At 49.2% G+C, this 15,272-nt stretch overlaps 1 protein-coding gene across 1 annotated transcript in view; it reads right to left on the bottom strand.

The window, feature by feature from the left end:
* KIF26A (kinesin family member 26A) overlaps nt 1–12,965 on the bottom strand; it is a 96,263-nt gene extending 83,298 nt beyond the window's left edge. Inside the window, exons 1-2 of the mRNA XM_042813616.1 lie at nt 12,912–12,965; nt 12,461–12,724 (exon numbers count right to left, since the gene is read on the bottom strand). Coding sequence (XP_042669550.1) covers nt 12,461–12,724; nt 12,912–12,965 — 318 coding nt within the window. The remainder of the gene's footprint in view (nt 1–12,460; nt 12,725–12,911) is intronic.
* Nucleotides 12,966–15,272: the final 2,307 nt, after the last annotated feature.

Raw genomic sequence — 15,272 nt, 5'->3', positions numbered from 1 at the left:
TTGTTGTTGAGTAATCAGAGACATTTTCAGCTCAATCCTTTAGATGTGGATAAGCTGCTTCTGTACCCTAATGCTTAATGAGACAACCCTCCATACCAGACCTCTCACTGCTTCCACAGGAAGCAGGACCACAGCCGTTAGAAAAGAATTGTAGAATGCCTTGAGTTAGGAGGCACCCCAAGGATCATCAAGTTCCAATCCCCCTGCCACAAGCAGGGCCACCAACCTCTCCTTCTAAATACTGGAAGGCAAATGGCTGTTGTTCAAGTGGCAAGAAGAAATAAAATTGGATCAAACTTGGACTAACAAGAGGAACTGAAGCAAAAACTACAAAAATAAAACACAGAAAAGTAACAACCTTCCAAAGCGTCACTTAGACAACAATGCTTTTGTATTCTCTCTTGTGTTCTCTTCCCAGGGTCAAGTGTTTACCGCTATTCAGCATCTCAGTCCTTTGTCTGTCTACGTTTCGTTGCACCCAATCATACAAGTGTCAAGTCCTATCACAGTAATGAAAAGTTCAGTGAAGAAGCTGGGGTGGGTCAGAAAAGCCAGCCCCGCATCTAACACATCTTCCACATAATCAAGAGACTTGGCAGTAGGAAGCTGCAATCCAACTAAAATCTTACAGTACATTTTGCTCTTGGGCTACATGCACTTAAGAAAGGTCATGACCAGAGTAATAAGGACATACAGTACAAACTTGAGAAAAGGGGCTCAGATACCATAGTGCTGGTGCAGCATAAACTCTGTTCTTCAGATGTCCTTACTTACACAAAGGCAAGACCACTACCCTCTTATTTCAACTGCTTTCAAATGCCACAGGTTGGGCTGAATATTTGTGTTCAGAATCAGTCCAAAGGCAAATAACTTTTGGAAAGTCTGCATATTATCAGTCTGAGTTGTTTGCCCCATAGATAAACTGCTGTTAGATTTGGATAAGCTATGTCTGAGCTGTACCAAACAGATCCTGGCAGTGTTCCACCCCACTTTTCAACACAGGTAATCATATTCCCACTGAACGGAAAAATGAATAGGATGTGCTGTTTAAAAAGGACGTAGAGAAATGAATTTGAAATACGCACACTGATCCAACATTGTTTCGCTGGTGTAAATCAACAGAAAACATACAGAGCCAATAGGTTTCATTTTCCACCTGTTAACAGAGGCTTCCAATTCCATTTCCAATAAATGAACCATGCTGCAAACTGCTGTGAAATGAGAATCCACTGCTGTATTTATCCGAAGACAGAAGAAATCTACTGCCAGATGCAGGACTACAAATTGTTGAAGATGCTCTTCCTTAAACCCAACCATGACTCCTCAAAGGGTTGTTAGCAAAGACATGACTACTTTTCACTGCCAAACAGCCTTGGCAAATGAGCAAATAAGCACAAAGCCCATTCTTCCATACAGAAAAAGAGAGAAACCCATTCACTGTCTGAGATTCACAAGTACAACATATTAGCTTGAGAAGCTCTAAATCATGCAAACTTTTTTTTTTTTTTTTTTTTTTTTTTTTTTTTACTCTTTGTATGGATCTGAAAATTGAAACTGGAATAAAAAGTAACTTCACCAGAGGTCAGTCAAGCAGCAGTAAGAATGCACAAGGTGGCAGATTAAAGCATCTCACAGTTACAAGAGTGTAAGCATAAAATTCAGAGAGGGCCCTCAGGGATCCCAATGTAAGACGTGAAGATGTAATTAAAAACCATAAATCCATCACAAGAAAAATATGTAAACTTTAATGTATTAACTTGTATTTTTCTTCCTCAAACACATTTGGGTTACTCTACGCTCCTCTGGAGCCTACAAATAAAAAATTTACAGTACCAGAAGAAATATTTCTTAATCCGCAATTATCAATAATAAATGATTTTTATTTTATTCTTACAGGTAATTGCTTAAAGAAGTTCTCTTAGCAGATTGCTGAGACTCTGTGTATTATAAATTACTTCAACTGTATCTCCTCTTCACAAAACCCACAAAAGGACAATATCTTACAGTGCTTCCACGCCTCTCAATCATCCACACAAAATTACCCCTGTGAGAGCTGGCTGGAGGAACGTCAAACATACGCTCTTTTCTTTGCAACAAAATCTGCAGCAGAAGACAGCAGAATGGCTCACTTCTGCATTCAGTTACGCAAGCTACACTAACACATGAACACTTTAATAGGGGATTCTGAGTTTAGCTTTATATTTAAATTACAAGCTACAGGCAGAACAGTTACAGGCCAAATCCTGGCCCACGTTTCACCCACAGCATAGTTTTTAAGACAGCTTACAAAAGCTCTGCAATGCCCTTAGTTCATGTTAAAGCTAAGAAACTTCCAAAGGTGGTACTTGAGACAAGCCAGCCCTCCCATCTGCACACCTACTGGAGAAAGGAGCACTGATGTCGCCCTGAAGTGACTGTCAAACACACCTGTGCCTCACCTCATCCTTCAAAGGCCATTATGGATCCCTACTACAGTTCTTATATATTTTGTAGCTTTTCATCACTAGTGACTGCTTCATAAGGACTAGATGGTCCAGGCCAGACAGGCACGGGAACATCTTTCTTCCTCACAGTGCCCCCAGCAACAGGACATACACCTGGAGATTACAGGATCACACAGGGATCTACATCACACACACTCAGCTTTGTTTCTTCTCTGATTCACAAAGCCAGGTCCCTGCAACACACGTATATATGTGCTCAGCACAAAATGGATCCATTATCACAACACAGCCAACACTTCTCAAATAATACCTCAGTGCACTAAACATCCCTTTTTCTCATATTCAATACTCTTACTAAATCCAGGCCAAAACACCAACACAACTCTGCTGCTCTTACAGCACAACAAGAGCACAGCATTGGAAGAGATTGGCATTCTCTTCACATTTGTTCTAAGAATATTCTGCATACAGAAATCAACATCCCCCTCACCCTGGCTGCCAGGGATTAGCTTACTCAACTATCTACCTACCGTTGTTTCGGTCATTTGGATGCAAAGAGCTCTGGCATCACTGGTAAAGCTTTACCTGCTGAACACAGGCCAAATTCATCCAACTTTTGCTGACTATTTATTGCAGCTGAAAATCATTTACTTTCACAAAACAGGCCATGAGGGGATGTGCCCAGTCTGGGCCAGTCCCGGACTGTCCAGTCCTCTCAGTACTCTTAGCTTCTGGAGCTACTTCCACACTAGCACCTACCAAGGACTCCACAGACAAAGCACATTTATAAGGTTTGGCTCTTAGCCACTCTTCCTCCTGGGAAGCGTGCCATTGTTTGCTGTAGCCTGGCTGCAGCTGGGCAGTGGATACAAGCAGTTGCTTTTACACCACACACTCCAGACTGTTTGGTATTAAAGAGAGGGTCTGTTGTAACACCAACATGTTCCATCCAGAGGCATTCAAAGAGAACCCAAATGCTACTGAGGGAAGACCTGAATGCTTTGAGCAGAAGAGCCCAGTCCTTCTACAGCTGACTAAAAAGCAGTAAAGGAATTGAAACAAGGATGGCCAAATTTCCCGATCATATGAGCAACTCATATGTTTTCATATTCCAGACAGCTGTTAAGACAGTTAAGACTTGTGGCCTTTCGGTATTTTAAGGGAGCTTGTAAACAAGACAGAAACCAGCTTCTCACATGGTTTGATAGTGATAGGACAATGTGTAAGGGCTTTAAACTAAAGGAGAGAGATTACATTTTAGGATTAAACTCTTTAGTCAGAGGGCAGTGAGGCCCTGGCACTGCTATCCAGGGAGCTGTCGGTGCCCCATCCGCAGAGGTGCCCAAAGCCAGGTTGCATGGGGCCCAGGGCAGCCTGAGCTGGTGAGGGGCAACCAGCCCACAGCAGGGGGCTGGAAATGGGCAGACTTTAAGGTCCCTTCCAACCCAACTATTCCATGATTCTACAGTCCCAGAGTTCCAGGAGCCAGTGTGCAGCCTGTGGGTGATAACAGCTGCCAGTGACTGCTATAGGATGAGAACAGGATACATACCACTAGTCCAGCATGGTGCCACTGACCTCAGCCACTCCTGCAGGCTGACCTCCTCCAAACACCAAGCAGCACTGCATGATGGACTACAGGCACAGCCATCAGCTCTCAGCTGCTCAGCAGTCAAGATAGGAAAAGCAGCAGGCAAACCATGAAAAAAAACTTTTACCAAATAAAATTGCATACAAGCTGTAGGAAACTGCTGTACTCTGAAAATGACAGCAATGCTAAAAGGAATAAATACATGCTACCACAAACAATAAGGTAGGAACAACACAAGGCAATAAAGAGAGTACAGTGCAGTCTGAGTACATCTAACTTCCCAAATGACTTAAAGTACAAAGCCAAATGCTGGCCATTTGCAGTGCAATCAGCACTGATCAATCTACACGCACTGACAGCAACACAAACCACACTGAAACAAGTTGTGTGTTGTGGTAAAGCAGAAAATGCATTTAAACATAATCTTTTGAAAGCTGTGAGAAGTTGGACTAATACTTCACCGTGGCTGTTAGTGCTGAAAGCCAGTCAATGCCAAGCCTAGCCAGAAGTATCACATTTTGGAGCTGTACAGAATACTTCCCATCCTATTCACCCAGCAGTGCAAAACCCCTCAGCAATAGCCAGGGAAGATTTGCTAAGAGCTAAATGAAAATTGATCATTTTCCCACAGCTGCCCAGCATTTCAATCAATGCTGCGCAGGTATTGACATATGGTAATGCTGGCCCAACCCCAGCAGAAGCTGAGAGCAGTCTGCCAAATTCCAGGAATGCTGATCAAAGACTGATTTTAAGGCCTGACTCAGAAAGAAGGTTAATTGTGTGCACCTAAGCCTTTTTTTTTTTTTTTTTTTTTTTTTTTTTTTTTTTTTGTGATCAAGTGCTGAGATTCTGCTGATTCACCCTACATTTAAGTGATGCATACAACAGTCAGACTGGTAGTGATGAAACAAACTTGCAACAATAGCATTACGCTGCCTAAAATAGGTGGGTTTATTTATACCAGCTAAACATTCTTTCTCCAGCATGAAAATGAACATCTGCCAGTTACGCCCTCAAAGTTCACTCAGCTTCAAAGCAAAGCGGTCAGTGCAAAGAACTATACAGCAGAAGCTTGCATTCACTTAAACTTATCCTACAAGAATACATTGCTTCTGCAAAGAAAAATTAGCCCCACCCTTGGCTTGGGATAATCATTTGAAGCCTTGCTCTTGGATTTCTGTACAAACTTATCTTTTTTTTTCTCCATTTCAAACCGAAACATTTCAAATGAAAGCTAATAAGTAACACACTTTAGCATGAAACTTCAACAGCGGAAGAGGGACTGAAGCCACTGAAGAGCTCCTGACTTACTGCAGGGGCACACCCCATTTCCTCAAGGCAGCATTCTGGCATCATCGCAGGGATCACAGCCTGCAGATAAGCCCCTTTTGGATGCCATTGGTACTGCTTTAATCCACACTCTTGGAGCTGATCTGATACCTGCTACTTAAGCAGGCTCCACTTTGCCTGGACTTCCTCTGCAGCACTTTCCACAGCCTCACCACTCCTCTCCAGGAGAGCTAGCAATTTTCTTCGCAGATTATCTGATGTCTCTGGCTTTGTTTGCTGCTTTTGCTGTCACACAGACCCCTGCCTCAAATCCCCCTGGGAAAGACAACCAATCTGAAAGTTGGTTGTCAAATTTGGTTCACAGTTGTGTCACAGAATGCACTGGTTTCTGTGTTCCTATGTTATTATATATTTCTCCTTGTTAGGTTATTGGAGGAGCAGCCAGCCCGACTAAGAACAGTAAGCAATGATGCTCAGTGCCATACGAGCCAACAGACAGGGTCCTCACTACAATTACCAGAAATGGACAAAAAAATGGAAGAAATTTAGCTCTGCTGGGCAAAGGAGAGGTTAAGCACATGAATATTAGGCAGCTTGTCCAAATTCACACAAAGGCAGCAACAGGTTTAGGGGTTAAACTCATAACTTGCATCTCTACCCAGTGTCTGAACAATTCCTCCAATGGCAAAGGCAGCAGCAGGAGACTCAATTCCCATAAAAGTAAGGTCCAGGTTATCTCCCATCAGGTACCCATTTGAAATACTACACAGAACTAGTAGACACTTGTAAAAGAAGCCAACCTATTCCTGATCAAGTGCATGGCCAATAACACAGACAAAACTCTTGCCTTCCTGAAGGTGCTTTCCATTAGTGATATACTAGAAATGTAAATACAAAACAGTTATTCCAGTGCTGCAGGTCTGAGGTCAGAGGTGAATTCAGACAAATCAAGTTTCATAGATCTCCAGTAAGTAAATACATAAATACATACATAAAAAGAAGATATGATACTCTCGATTTTACAGCAGCTGCCATATTCACTGTGAATAATATCCAAACAGATGTAGTTTGTGAAAGTAATCCAACTTTGACAAAGGTAACAATATCATCATAGAAAAGTCTTCCAGAGGACAAACATGCAATTTCATATAGATTTTCCTCCTGTACACAGAGTAGAGCAAAGCCTCCACTCATCATAATGAGATGTTCCTCAGCCAGATGAAAGCCCCGCTGGTTCTTCCCTACATCAGCATCTTCACGGTGGAAATAGGATTTGGACCCACAAAGTGAAAGCCAACAGATTGGTTGAGCTTGGAAGGAAACTCTAGATCCAACCAGTCCAACCTCTGTTCAGGGAGGAACACCTAGAGGAGGTTGCCCTGGACCACATCCAGACAGTTCTTCATCACCTCTAGGGAGAGAGACTCAGCTGTGAGGTACCCATGCAGCAGGAAACCTAAGCAGCAACATATACTTAGTAGACAATTCTGCTGTTGAGAAAGCCAAATCCCCTGTTGGCTCCAGCCGTTCCCTGGCACTGTCAGGCCCAGAGGAGCAGCCGTTATCAGCTGCTGTTGGCCATGGGAGAGGAGGATGACTGCTGCCTCCTGTAACCTCCCTGCAAACAAGCCAGAGGCTGGGATCACTGTAGGTGGAAACTCTTGGCAAAAACAATAAAGCAGCAACTACATATTTCAACAGGTTCAAAGTAACCTCAGATGTTAGCAGCAGATGCTCTTTTCCACCCCCTGGGATTTTGAAATGGTTTATGCGTTTCCTCCCTTTCCCCTAATAGGGCACGGTGCTGAAGGCATTAGCCGCAGCAATACTAATTACCCCCAGCTAGCTGGAGACCGCAGCACCTCCAGCTAATTGCGCAACCCCTGCTCCCCCTCTGCAGATCCCCCAGCGAGAAGGTCTGTGGCCTCAGGCATCCCGACTGTAGCATAATCCTACTCACCTGTATTTTAAAAGGGCTTGAAAATCCTAAATGTCTAGAATAAACCCATTACAGTTAGTTTCCGCAGCCTATCATACAGCATGGAGATTGCTGCACAGACTGAAACAAGTGAATGGCTCGTGTCAACATATCTGACACTGTGTTGTCACTAAGCCTGTTATTAGACTGCACAGTTCCTGCAATCGGCATCTGAGCTCATAGCCCCAAGCACTGTGCAGCCGAGTCCCTGCAAGAGCCTCTCTTGCAAAATTTAATATTAAAAGTGCATCTCAAAAAATGCCCTGTAGTTTCATATTTATTAACTGAGACTTTTCCACTTATGTATTTTTGAAATGTTAAATACAGAACATTTTAAGGTGCACTCAGTGCTTGTAAATACCCCTGAAAACTCAATTACTCTGCAGAGGTATAAGACACAGTTCTGCTGTTCAGCATCCCTTATCCACGTCAACCTGTGTCCTATGGAAAGAAAAACAGCCCTTTGGTTAGGGAGGACACTGAGACTGGCCAAGACTCAGGTCTTTCAGCCTTCCCCTACAGCTTTGGAACCTGTCAAATGATCTGAAGTTGAGGTGAGAGACTCACAGCAAGTGCCCACAACTCCCAGGCAACACAAAGAAGCACCTGGGATCAGTACATAAGCACAAGGAAGAGCCAAGGAGATGACTGATGCACTCATCCAACCAAACCATCCTTCCTGAGCTCTGCTGCTGGTGGAAATACATGGGGTTATTTAGCATGAATGAGAAACCCACAGGGAAGTACATGCTGTTCCCAAAACTTTGTTCTTTGTTTCCTGTTTGAGTGATGCCATCAGCATCACACAGGTGTACCCATGGATGTGGGAAGCAGCAGGTGTGGTGGGAGGCAGCCCAGCAGCACGGCTGCATGCCTGAAGCCTCCTGGGACTCCCCTTCAAGAGAGCAGGTTCCTCCAGCTCAACCCAAGTAATACAAACACCAAGGGATGGAACACCTCTCCTCTAAGAGCAGGCTAAGAGAGCTGGGGCTGTTTACCCTGGAGAAGAGAAGGCTCCAGGGAGAGCTGAGAGTGTTTCAGTATCTAAAGAGGGGCTGTAAAAAGGAAGGAGACAGACTCTTTAGCAGGGTCTGTTGTGACAGAACAAGGAGAAACGGTTTAAAACCAGAAAAGGAGGGGAGTTAGACTGGATGTAACGAAGAAATTTTTTACAATAAGTGTGGTGAGGCACTGGCACAGGTTACCCAGAGAGGTGGTGGATGCCCTGTCCCAAGAGACAGCCAAGGTTAGTCTGAATGGGACTCTGAGCATCTGATAGAGATGTGGGTGTCCCTGCTCACTGCAGGAAGTTGGACTGGATGGTCTTTAAGAGTCTCCTCCAACTCAAATCATTCTATGTATTATTCTGTGAACTCAGAAAATGCTGAGGGCATGGTGAGCCAGAATCAAATGATTCATGGCTCATTAGCAGCCAAGGGCATGAGCTGTCCTGGTCACCAGCACAACAGAGCAGGACTGGTAAAACATCTCTTTGTATCATACCAGCCATGGCATACCGAGTTGGCTAGGTATACAGGGAACACAGGGCTCTATGTATTAGGAAAAGTACTTTGCATCCCAAGGGCACACACTGCTCCTTCACCTCTCAAACACTCCTGGAGCACTTCAGTGGTGTGCTCCATATAGCACGCAGTGAAAGTAATGCAACAGGGATCTCAACAGGGAAAAACAGCAGCTCCCAGAAAGTAGAATAGTGAGAACTCAGCTGAACTCGTGATAATGCAGAGCTCATGCCTTCCCATCCCATACTGCCTGCACAGCACAAAATGCATGGGCTGGGGGCAGATGAAACAGGGTCATCCTTGGGCTGGGAGGGACACAGTCCTCTGCTAACTGCCTCCAAGGAAAACTTCGTCTCGTCTTGGCCTCCTCTTAGCCCCGATGACAAACTCCTATTTTGGTAGAACTGGGTACGGTTGTTACTCAGCTCATTGCACACCTCACACCGTCCCTGCCTGTCCCTTCCCTGGGGGGCACACCTCGTTCCCACACACACCTCTCTGGACGGGCAGCTCGTTCTAGTTTACCGAGCAGGGATGTCACACGAATTAATTAATTAGCACTTGGTGAAGTACTGAGAAGATGATTTTAGGTGCTAAGTATTATTATTACTAATTTAATCCACAGCTCCATTCAGTCCTCAGCCTCTCTTGTGAAACTGCCAACAATGATGCCAATTAGCGGTAATTGTCGGGGTGGCTTTCGAGGCTCCTTGCCAGCCAGGCAGCGACCACCAACCCACCTCCCCAGGCTGCCAACAGCAGCAGCTTCCAGGCACATCCGGACCTCGGGAGCCCATTACAGCTCCCCAGGGACACGGCCTGCAAGGCACATGCAAAACTTTTAATGAAGGATAACATGAGGCACCTATTTCTTTCTTTTCTTTTTTTTCTCCTCCACTTGTTCAGTGCACGACCCAGCAGCTGATGCTGCAACACCCAAATGCCAATCTGTGATACTTTCTGCGATTGAACTTTGCTTTTTTTTTTTTTTCTCCCCCATCCTCCTCATCCTTGCTGATTCTGATTCGTTCACAGCCTCACTGTGGCAGCAAACCGTAAAGACAGCAGCAGAAAAAAGAGGGGAATTGGCAGCGTGGGGTGCAACAAATCTAGTATTCAGAAGAACTGCAAAGGAGTTGTAATATAAGCAAAGAGGTCTATCTCTATATCGTTTGTCAACAGAGATTTAGAGAACTTGAAAAAGCCCCAAACAACGAACAGCATTCTGTAATCAATGCACATCATCTGAGCACCGAAACTTTACATTATTTATATATTTTAAATAAGTCTAATTGAAAGGACAGCAACACACAAACGATGAATCATCACCCTCCTGAGCAATTAGATCTGTTATCCCCACAGACTGCAAACAGAACCTTGGTTTTTTATTCTAATGTGAATTCAATCCCCTGTCAGCTGCCCCACGCAGAAGAATACAACTGCTCCCTTTCATCAGCACAGATATCAACAGCAGGAAACTGGCCCTTCTTTCATCTCCCAGGCTCCCACCCACCTTTCCAAAGGGCTTTAAACCAGGTGTGGAAATCTTTCTCAACCTGTGCTGAAAGATCCCTTCACTGCGACAGCAAGTGACAGGGCTGTGAGAGCAGCGTGCTCCCAGCAGCAGCCTCCTGCATTCGCTCTCCTGGGAGCTGCTTCTTCCTCTGACAGTGCATTAGGAGAAACTCTTTGGACCTTTAATGTACAGGCAAGAAACTCAGGAAGAGGAGCTGCATTTTCAGATGTCTTGTTATATAATTAAACAAGAAAGAAAGAAGGGGGGGGGAAACGCAAGCTGCCTTTCTGGCACAAACATTACAGTGCACTCAGCCTGCCAGCTTATTGCATCAGATTCTCACTGCATGGCCAACAAGCTGCAGCTGAGCACCCAACCTCTGCTGGGTATCTCCTGCTATTTGCTGGGCAGAAGGTAGTGAGTGGGGTTGCTTGCTGCCATCTTCCTACCTGAGGAGCAGCTCACTGCCTGACTGAGGGGCCTGTGAGCTGTCAGTTAAGGCTGGAGGTCTGATGCACACTGGAAAACTTAGTTTTAAAAGACCCCAAGTATCAGTATGCTGCTCATCCAGTACCCCACAGGTACCCGTGACTCCGTGACTAAGCCTGTCAAGGTTCCAGCACTGTGATGATGACTCTGTTATTACTTTCCTAGACACGCTGCAGAAAAGCAGGATTCACTCATTCATTCACCCGTCATCGAGTGCTTATAAAGGACCGGAGGAAAAGGACCACACAAGGTCAAGGACCACACAAGACACAGCCCTTTGCTCCCCACACACCTGGCCAGCTCCTTCCCCACACCACTCATCCCATCAGGGATGGGTCCCACCACAGCAATGGGAATTGGGTTGCGTGCACACTTCTCCAGCCCTATCACATGGATCTCACACTGGGAATTAAACCATCCATAAAACAAAAGGTCTGACAATCCTGACCCGAGACCTTTACGCTGCAGAAGAGAAGCTCATATTGACCCAATGGGTCAGCACAGGGACTCCTATTGATTTCAAAGTGTTTTGGGCCAAGCCTGAGAATGCAAACCTCACTGACACTGCTCCACAATGCACTTCCAAACAAAACTATATTTAGATTCAATGGGAATGCTGTAGATCATACAGGAAATCTTTGAATGAAAATGAAGGTCAATTGGGTTTGGCTTCCTCTTCAGACCCCCCCCCCCCCCCCCCCCCCCCCCCAAACCCTCCTATTCTTACAGCCATCCAGATAAGCATTGTTTAGAAAACAATACCTCTCTGCCAAATGTTATCAAAAAACCATGACGAGTTTTTGGTGCCCTGAAACAGAACCTCGGGGTCTTCTACTGCATTTTGCACTATCACTGAACTCCAAAGGTCTCCCCAGGTCCCAAGGCTCAGCGCAAAGGTTTTTCCATCTGTATCACCTTATGAAAGCTTTGTTTCACACAGTTACTTAAGGAAGAGAGACACCAGAAGCAGTGGTAAAGATTTCTTATTGACAGAAACACAGAAGGAGGAACGGTACACATCTGGCCACCTCTGGAGCGTTCATGCACTTTATCCACTCACTGCCAGAGTCACCGTGAGCCACAGACTCGAGAGAAACCACCCTGAATGACGCCAGGACCTCAGGAACCCGAGGGAAACCTGAGGAACACTGGGCAGCGAGAGCCCCGCAAAGCTCCGCTCCGGCTTCCTCCCGACCACCACCGCGGGGGGGAACGCGTGTGGGGACATACGGGGGTGTCAGCGGCGTTTCACGTCCTCCTAGGAGGAGGAGCCGAGCTGAACCCCCTGCAGTCTCAGTGCGCTTCCACAAACGGGACAGTACAGGGGAAGCCTGGATCCGCCGCTCCCCGTGCCCGGACGGCGTTCGCTGTGCCGCCCCGCTGCCCCCGTCAAAGTCACTTCTTATTTCAGTTTCTTTATCCCGGCAGCCGACGGTGTTACCCGCGCAGAGAACACGCAGCGGCACTTCCCGATAAACCAACGCCTGCAAATCCTGAAACTTTTGCAGCACCCTCCCGCTTCGCAAAACGCCGGGGGTGCCATATCCGCGGGGCACACACCTGCGCGCCCCGGGACCGAGTTTGCCCCCTCCCTTCTCTTCCCTCCCGGAGCCGGCAGCCCCCACTTACCGGCGGGGCGTTGGGCGGGCAGCCGCCTGCAGCCAACCTGGCCGCCTGTTTCCTCAGCTCGGCCAGCTGCGCCTGGCAGCTCCGGCACCAGCCCCCGGCCGCCGCCCGCTCCAGCGGCCGCGCTTCGCTCCCGACGGCGGCGGACCCCGCTCCTTCGGGCGGCGGGCGGCGGGCGCAGCGCTCCTCCTCGGGGACGACGGAGGAGGCGGCGGACGGAGATTTTTTCCGAGGGGAGAGCTCCCGCCCCGCGCTCCCCTCCGCCACCTGCGGAGAGAGCAAAGAGAGCTTCAGCGCCGAGCATCGCGGAAAGCTCGGCACCACTCCCACCCACCTCAGCCACCCGCCCCGCGGGGGGGAAAATAAATAAATAAATACGCGGCAAAATGAAATAAATAAATAAAGTTATCAAACAAAAAACCTACGAGCGGGTAGCAGCGCTCCCGCAACTCACCCCCTCAGCCCGGGTTTCCAGCCCCGGCCCCTTCCTCCCGGTCACCGCGCTCATGTTGGAGGATGGGGACGAGGCCCCGCTCCGCTACTGCGGGCGGCGAGGTGCCCGGCGGTGCGAGGAGCCCATGGTGGGCAGAGGGAGAGGCGGGGGTCGGTGCTAAGTGATGCTGCCTCCCATGCTGCGGACGGAGAGAAGTTTGGGTCGGGAGAGGGAGGCGGAGTGAACTCCCCACGGCGGCACGGAGAAGAAGCCGGATCACGGGAGCACGTCGGAAAAAAGCTGCAGAAGTGCTCTCCGGGCAGGGGAGGAGGGGCCGGGCGGGGTGGGGTAAGCGGGGCGGGCTGGGGCTGGGGTTGGGTTTGGAAGGTGAGGGGGTGCTGTTTTCATAGCGGCCCTACGGGACCGTCCCAAACCGCTGTGCTCGGGGTTTTGTGCAGACAGCCCCGAGTTCCGCAGGAGCGGGGCGAAAGGGACGGGGTGCCGCGTGGCTGCCGCATCGGGGAACCCCGCGGGCATCGGGGGGGTTGGGAAGGTCCCAGCGCAACTCTGCAGGTGCCGGGGTTGCCCCCGCTTCTACCGCATCCGCCCTCCCCGGGCCAGCTCCGCAGCCGCTCGATGGGGGCGCCGCGATGTTGCTACACGCGACTGTTGACCCGACAGATGGGGAAATTAACGCTCGCAGTTAATTGTCTTCTTGGCTGCCGCTCCGGCTCGTGTATTTAGCACTTTTTTTTTTAAAGTTTTTCTCCCCCAGAGAGGGCCACAGGCGCCGCTGTCTCCCACTCCTCCCGCTCTCCCTCAGCACGGTGCGATGCTGCCCGCGGAGCGCGGGGGGAAAGCCGGGACGGGCGGGCGCTGCGCGGGGCTCAGTCCCTCCCCGGCTCTGCCGTCTCTGTGGCTATAGCGCCACCTTCCGGCCGCGATGCGGTACCGCACTGCCGAGTTCGGCTCCCTGTTCGACCCCCGGCTACGCGCAGTGGGACCGGAGCACAGCATTGCGCTGCGGGGACCAGCGCCCAGCACGGGGAGTTGGGAGGAAAATGCACAGGGCTACGCGTTAACTCCCCCCTCCTCGAGAGACATCCTCTACTCCTTTCCATCAGACGCCTTCTTCACCGCTTAAACTTTCCTGACCACGTGTTTGAAGAGCCCCCTTCTAAAAAATACAAATGGGTGGCTGTCCCCTGGGGGCTGGGGCGGTCGTGTTCGCCTCCTACACAGCTTTACGATACCCGCGCACCGTTGCCCGGAGCCGTAACAAAGTTTCGGGTATTTCGCGTGCCCGAGTAGCTCCCGCACAACGCTCCATCGGAGATGTTCTCGGGCTGGACGGGGGCGGTGCCCCCGCGCTTCTCCGCGCCGCTCCGCGGAGCCGCCCGCACTGTTCGTGGTGCTGAAAGCCCGCAGAGCCGCCAACTTCGCTCCGCTGGAAGTTTGCCGTCGACCCAACTCCCCTCTTCCACCCCCCGTTCCGTCCCGGGCCGGGCGAGGTGCCCTTACCTTGGCTTTGCGCCTCAGGAGGTGGCTGGTGAAGCCGAAGATGATGTCCGAGTCCAAGCACAGAGCGCCGATCTCCAGCAGCCCGGGGCTTCTCCTCGGGGCGGTTGATGCGTCGGGAGGTTTGGGAAAAGCCATAGTTTGAGGGTGGGAGATATCCGGCTCCTGGGGAGGAGGCGATGTGTTTGGATGCAGAAAGAGAGTGGGGGGGTTGGGAGGGGGAAGGAGAAAAAATAGCAAAAAAGAAAGAAAGAAAAAAAAGAAAGAAAAAAAAAAAAGAAAGAAAAAGAAAAGAAAAGACAAGAAGAAAGAAAGAAAGAAAGAAAAGAAAAAATAGCCAACACCCCTCACCCTTTAAAAAAAGAGAAAGAAAAAAAAAAAGAAAATAAACACGCGGCTGCGTTACTCCTTCATCCGAGAGGATGCGCGCCGCCGGGCTGAGAGAGCGCAGCCGGGCACCTCCCTGCCTCTCCCCGCCGCTCTTCCTCCGCTGTACAACCCTCCTCCCCCCCCGGCGCACCTTTGCCTGACGAGCGCGGAGCTGCGCCCCGCTCAGCGGCCCGCCGGCACCGCGCTGGGTGCGCGGGGCGGGCAGCGAGCTGCTCCGTCGCCGGCCGCCATCAGCTCCCCGCGCCCGCTGGCCCCGAGCCCGCGCCGAGAGCCGCCTGCCGGCCCCGTCCGTGCTGGGGGGGGAAGCGGGGGGGGTTCAGGGTGGCGGGTCTGTGTGCTTTTTTTCCCTCCTCCTTCTCCTCCTCTTCCTCCTCCTCCGGGATAAGGGCAAGGAGGGAAGAGCTGCCGGTGAGGGCAGCTTAGGAAGGGAAAAGATGCACACGCATAGAGGAAAAAAAAAAAAAAAAAAAGAAA

This window comes from Centrocercus urophasianus, unplaced genomic scaffold (genome assembly GCF_019232065.1).
Source record: "Centrocercus urophasianus isolate 14NV4802_14NV808 unplaced genomic scaffold, USGS_Curo_1.0 seq_14, whole genome shotgun sequence".
NCBI classification, from domain to species: Eukaryota; Metazoa; Chordata; class Aves; order Galliformes; family Phasianidae; genus Centrocercus; species Centrocercus urophasianus.
Note: the sequence above shows the minus strand (reverse complement) of the source record. Positions and strands in the feature narration are given on the sequence as shown.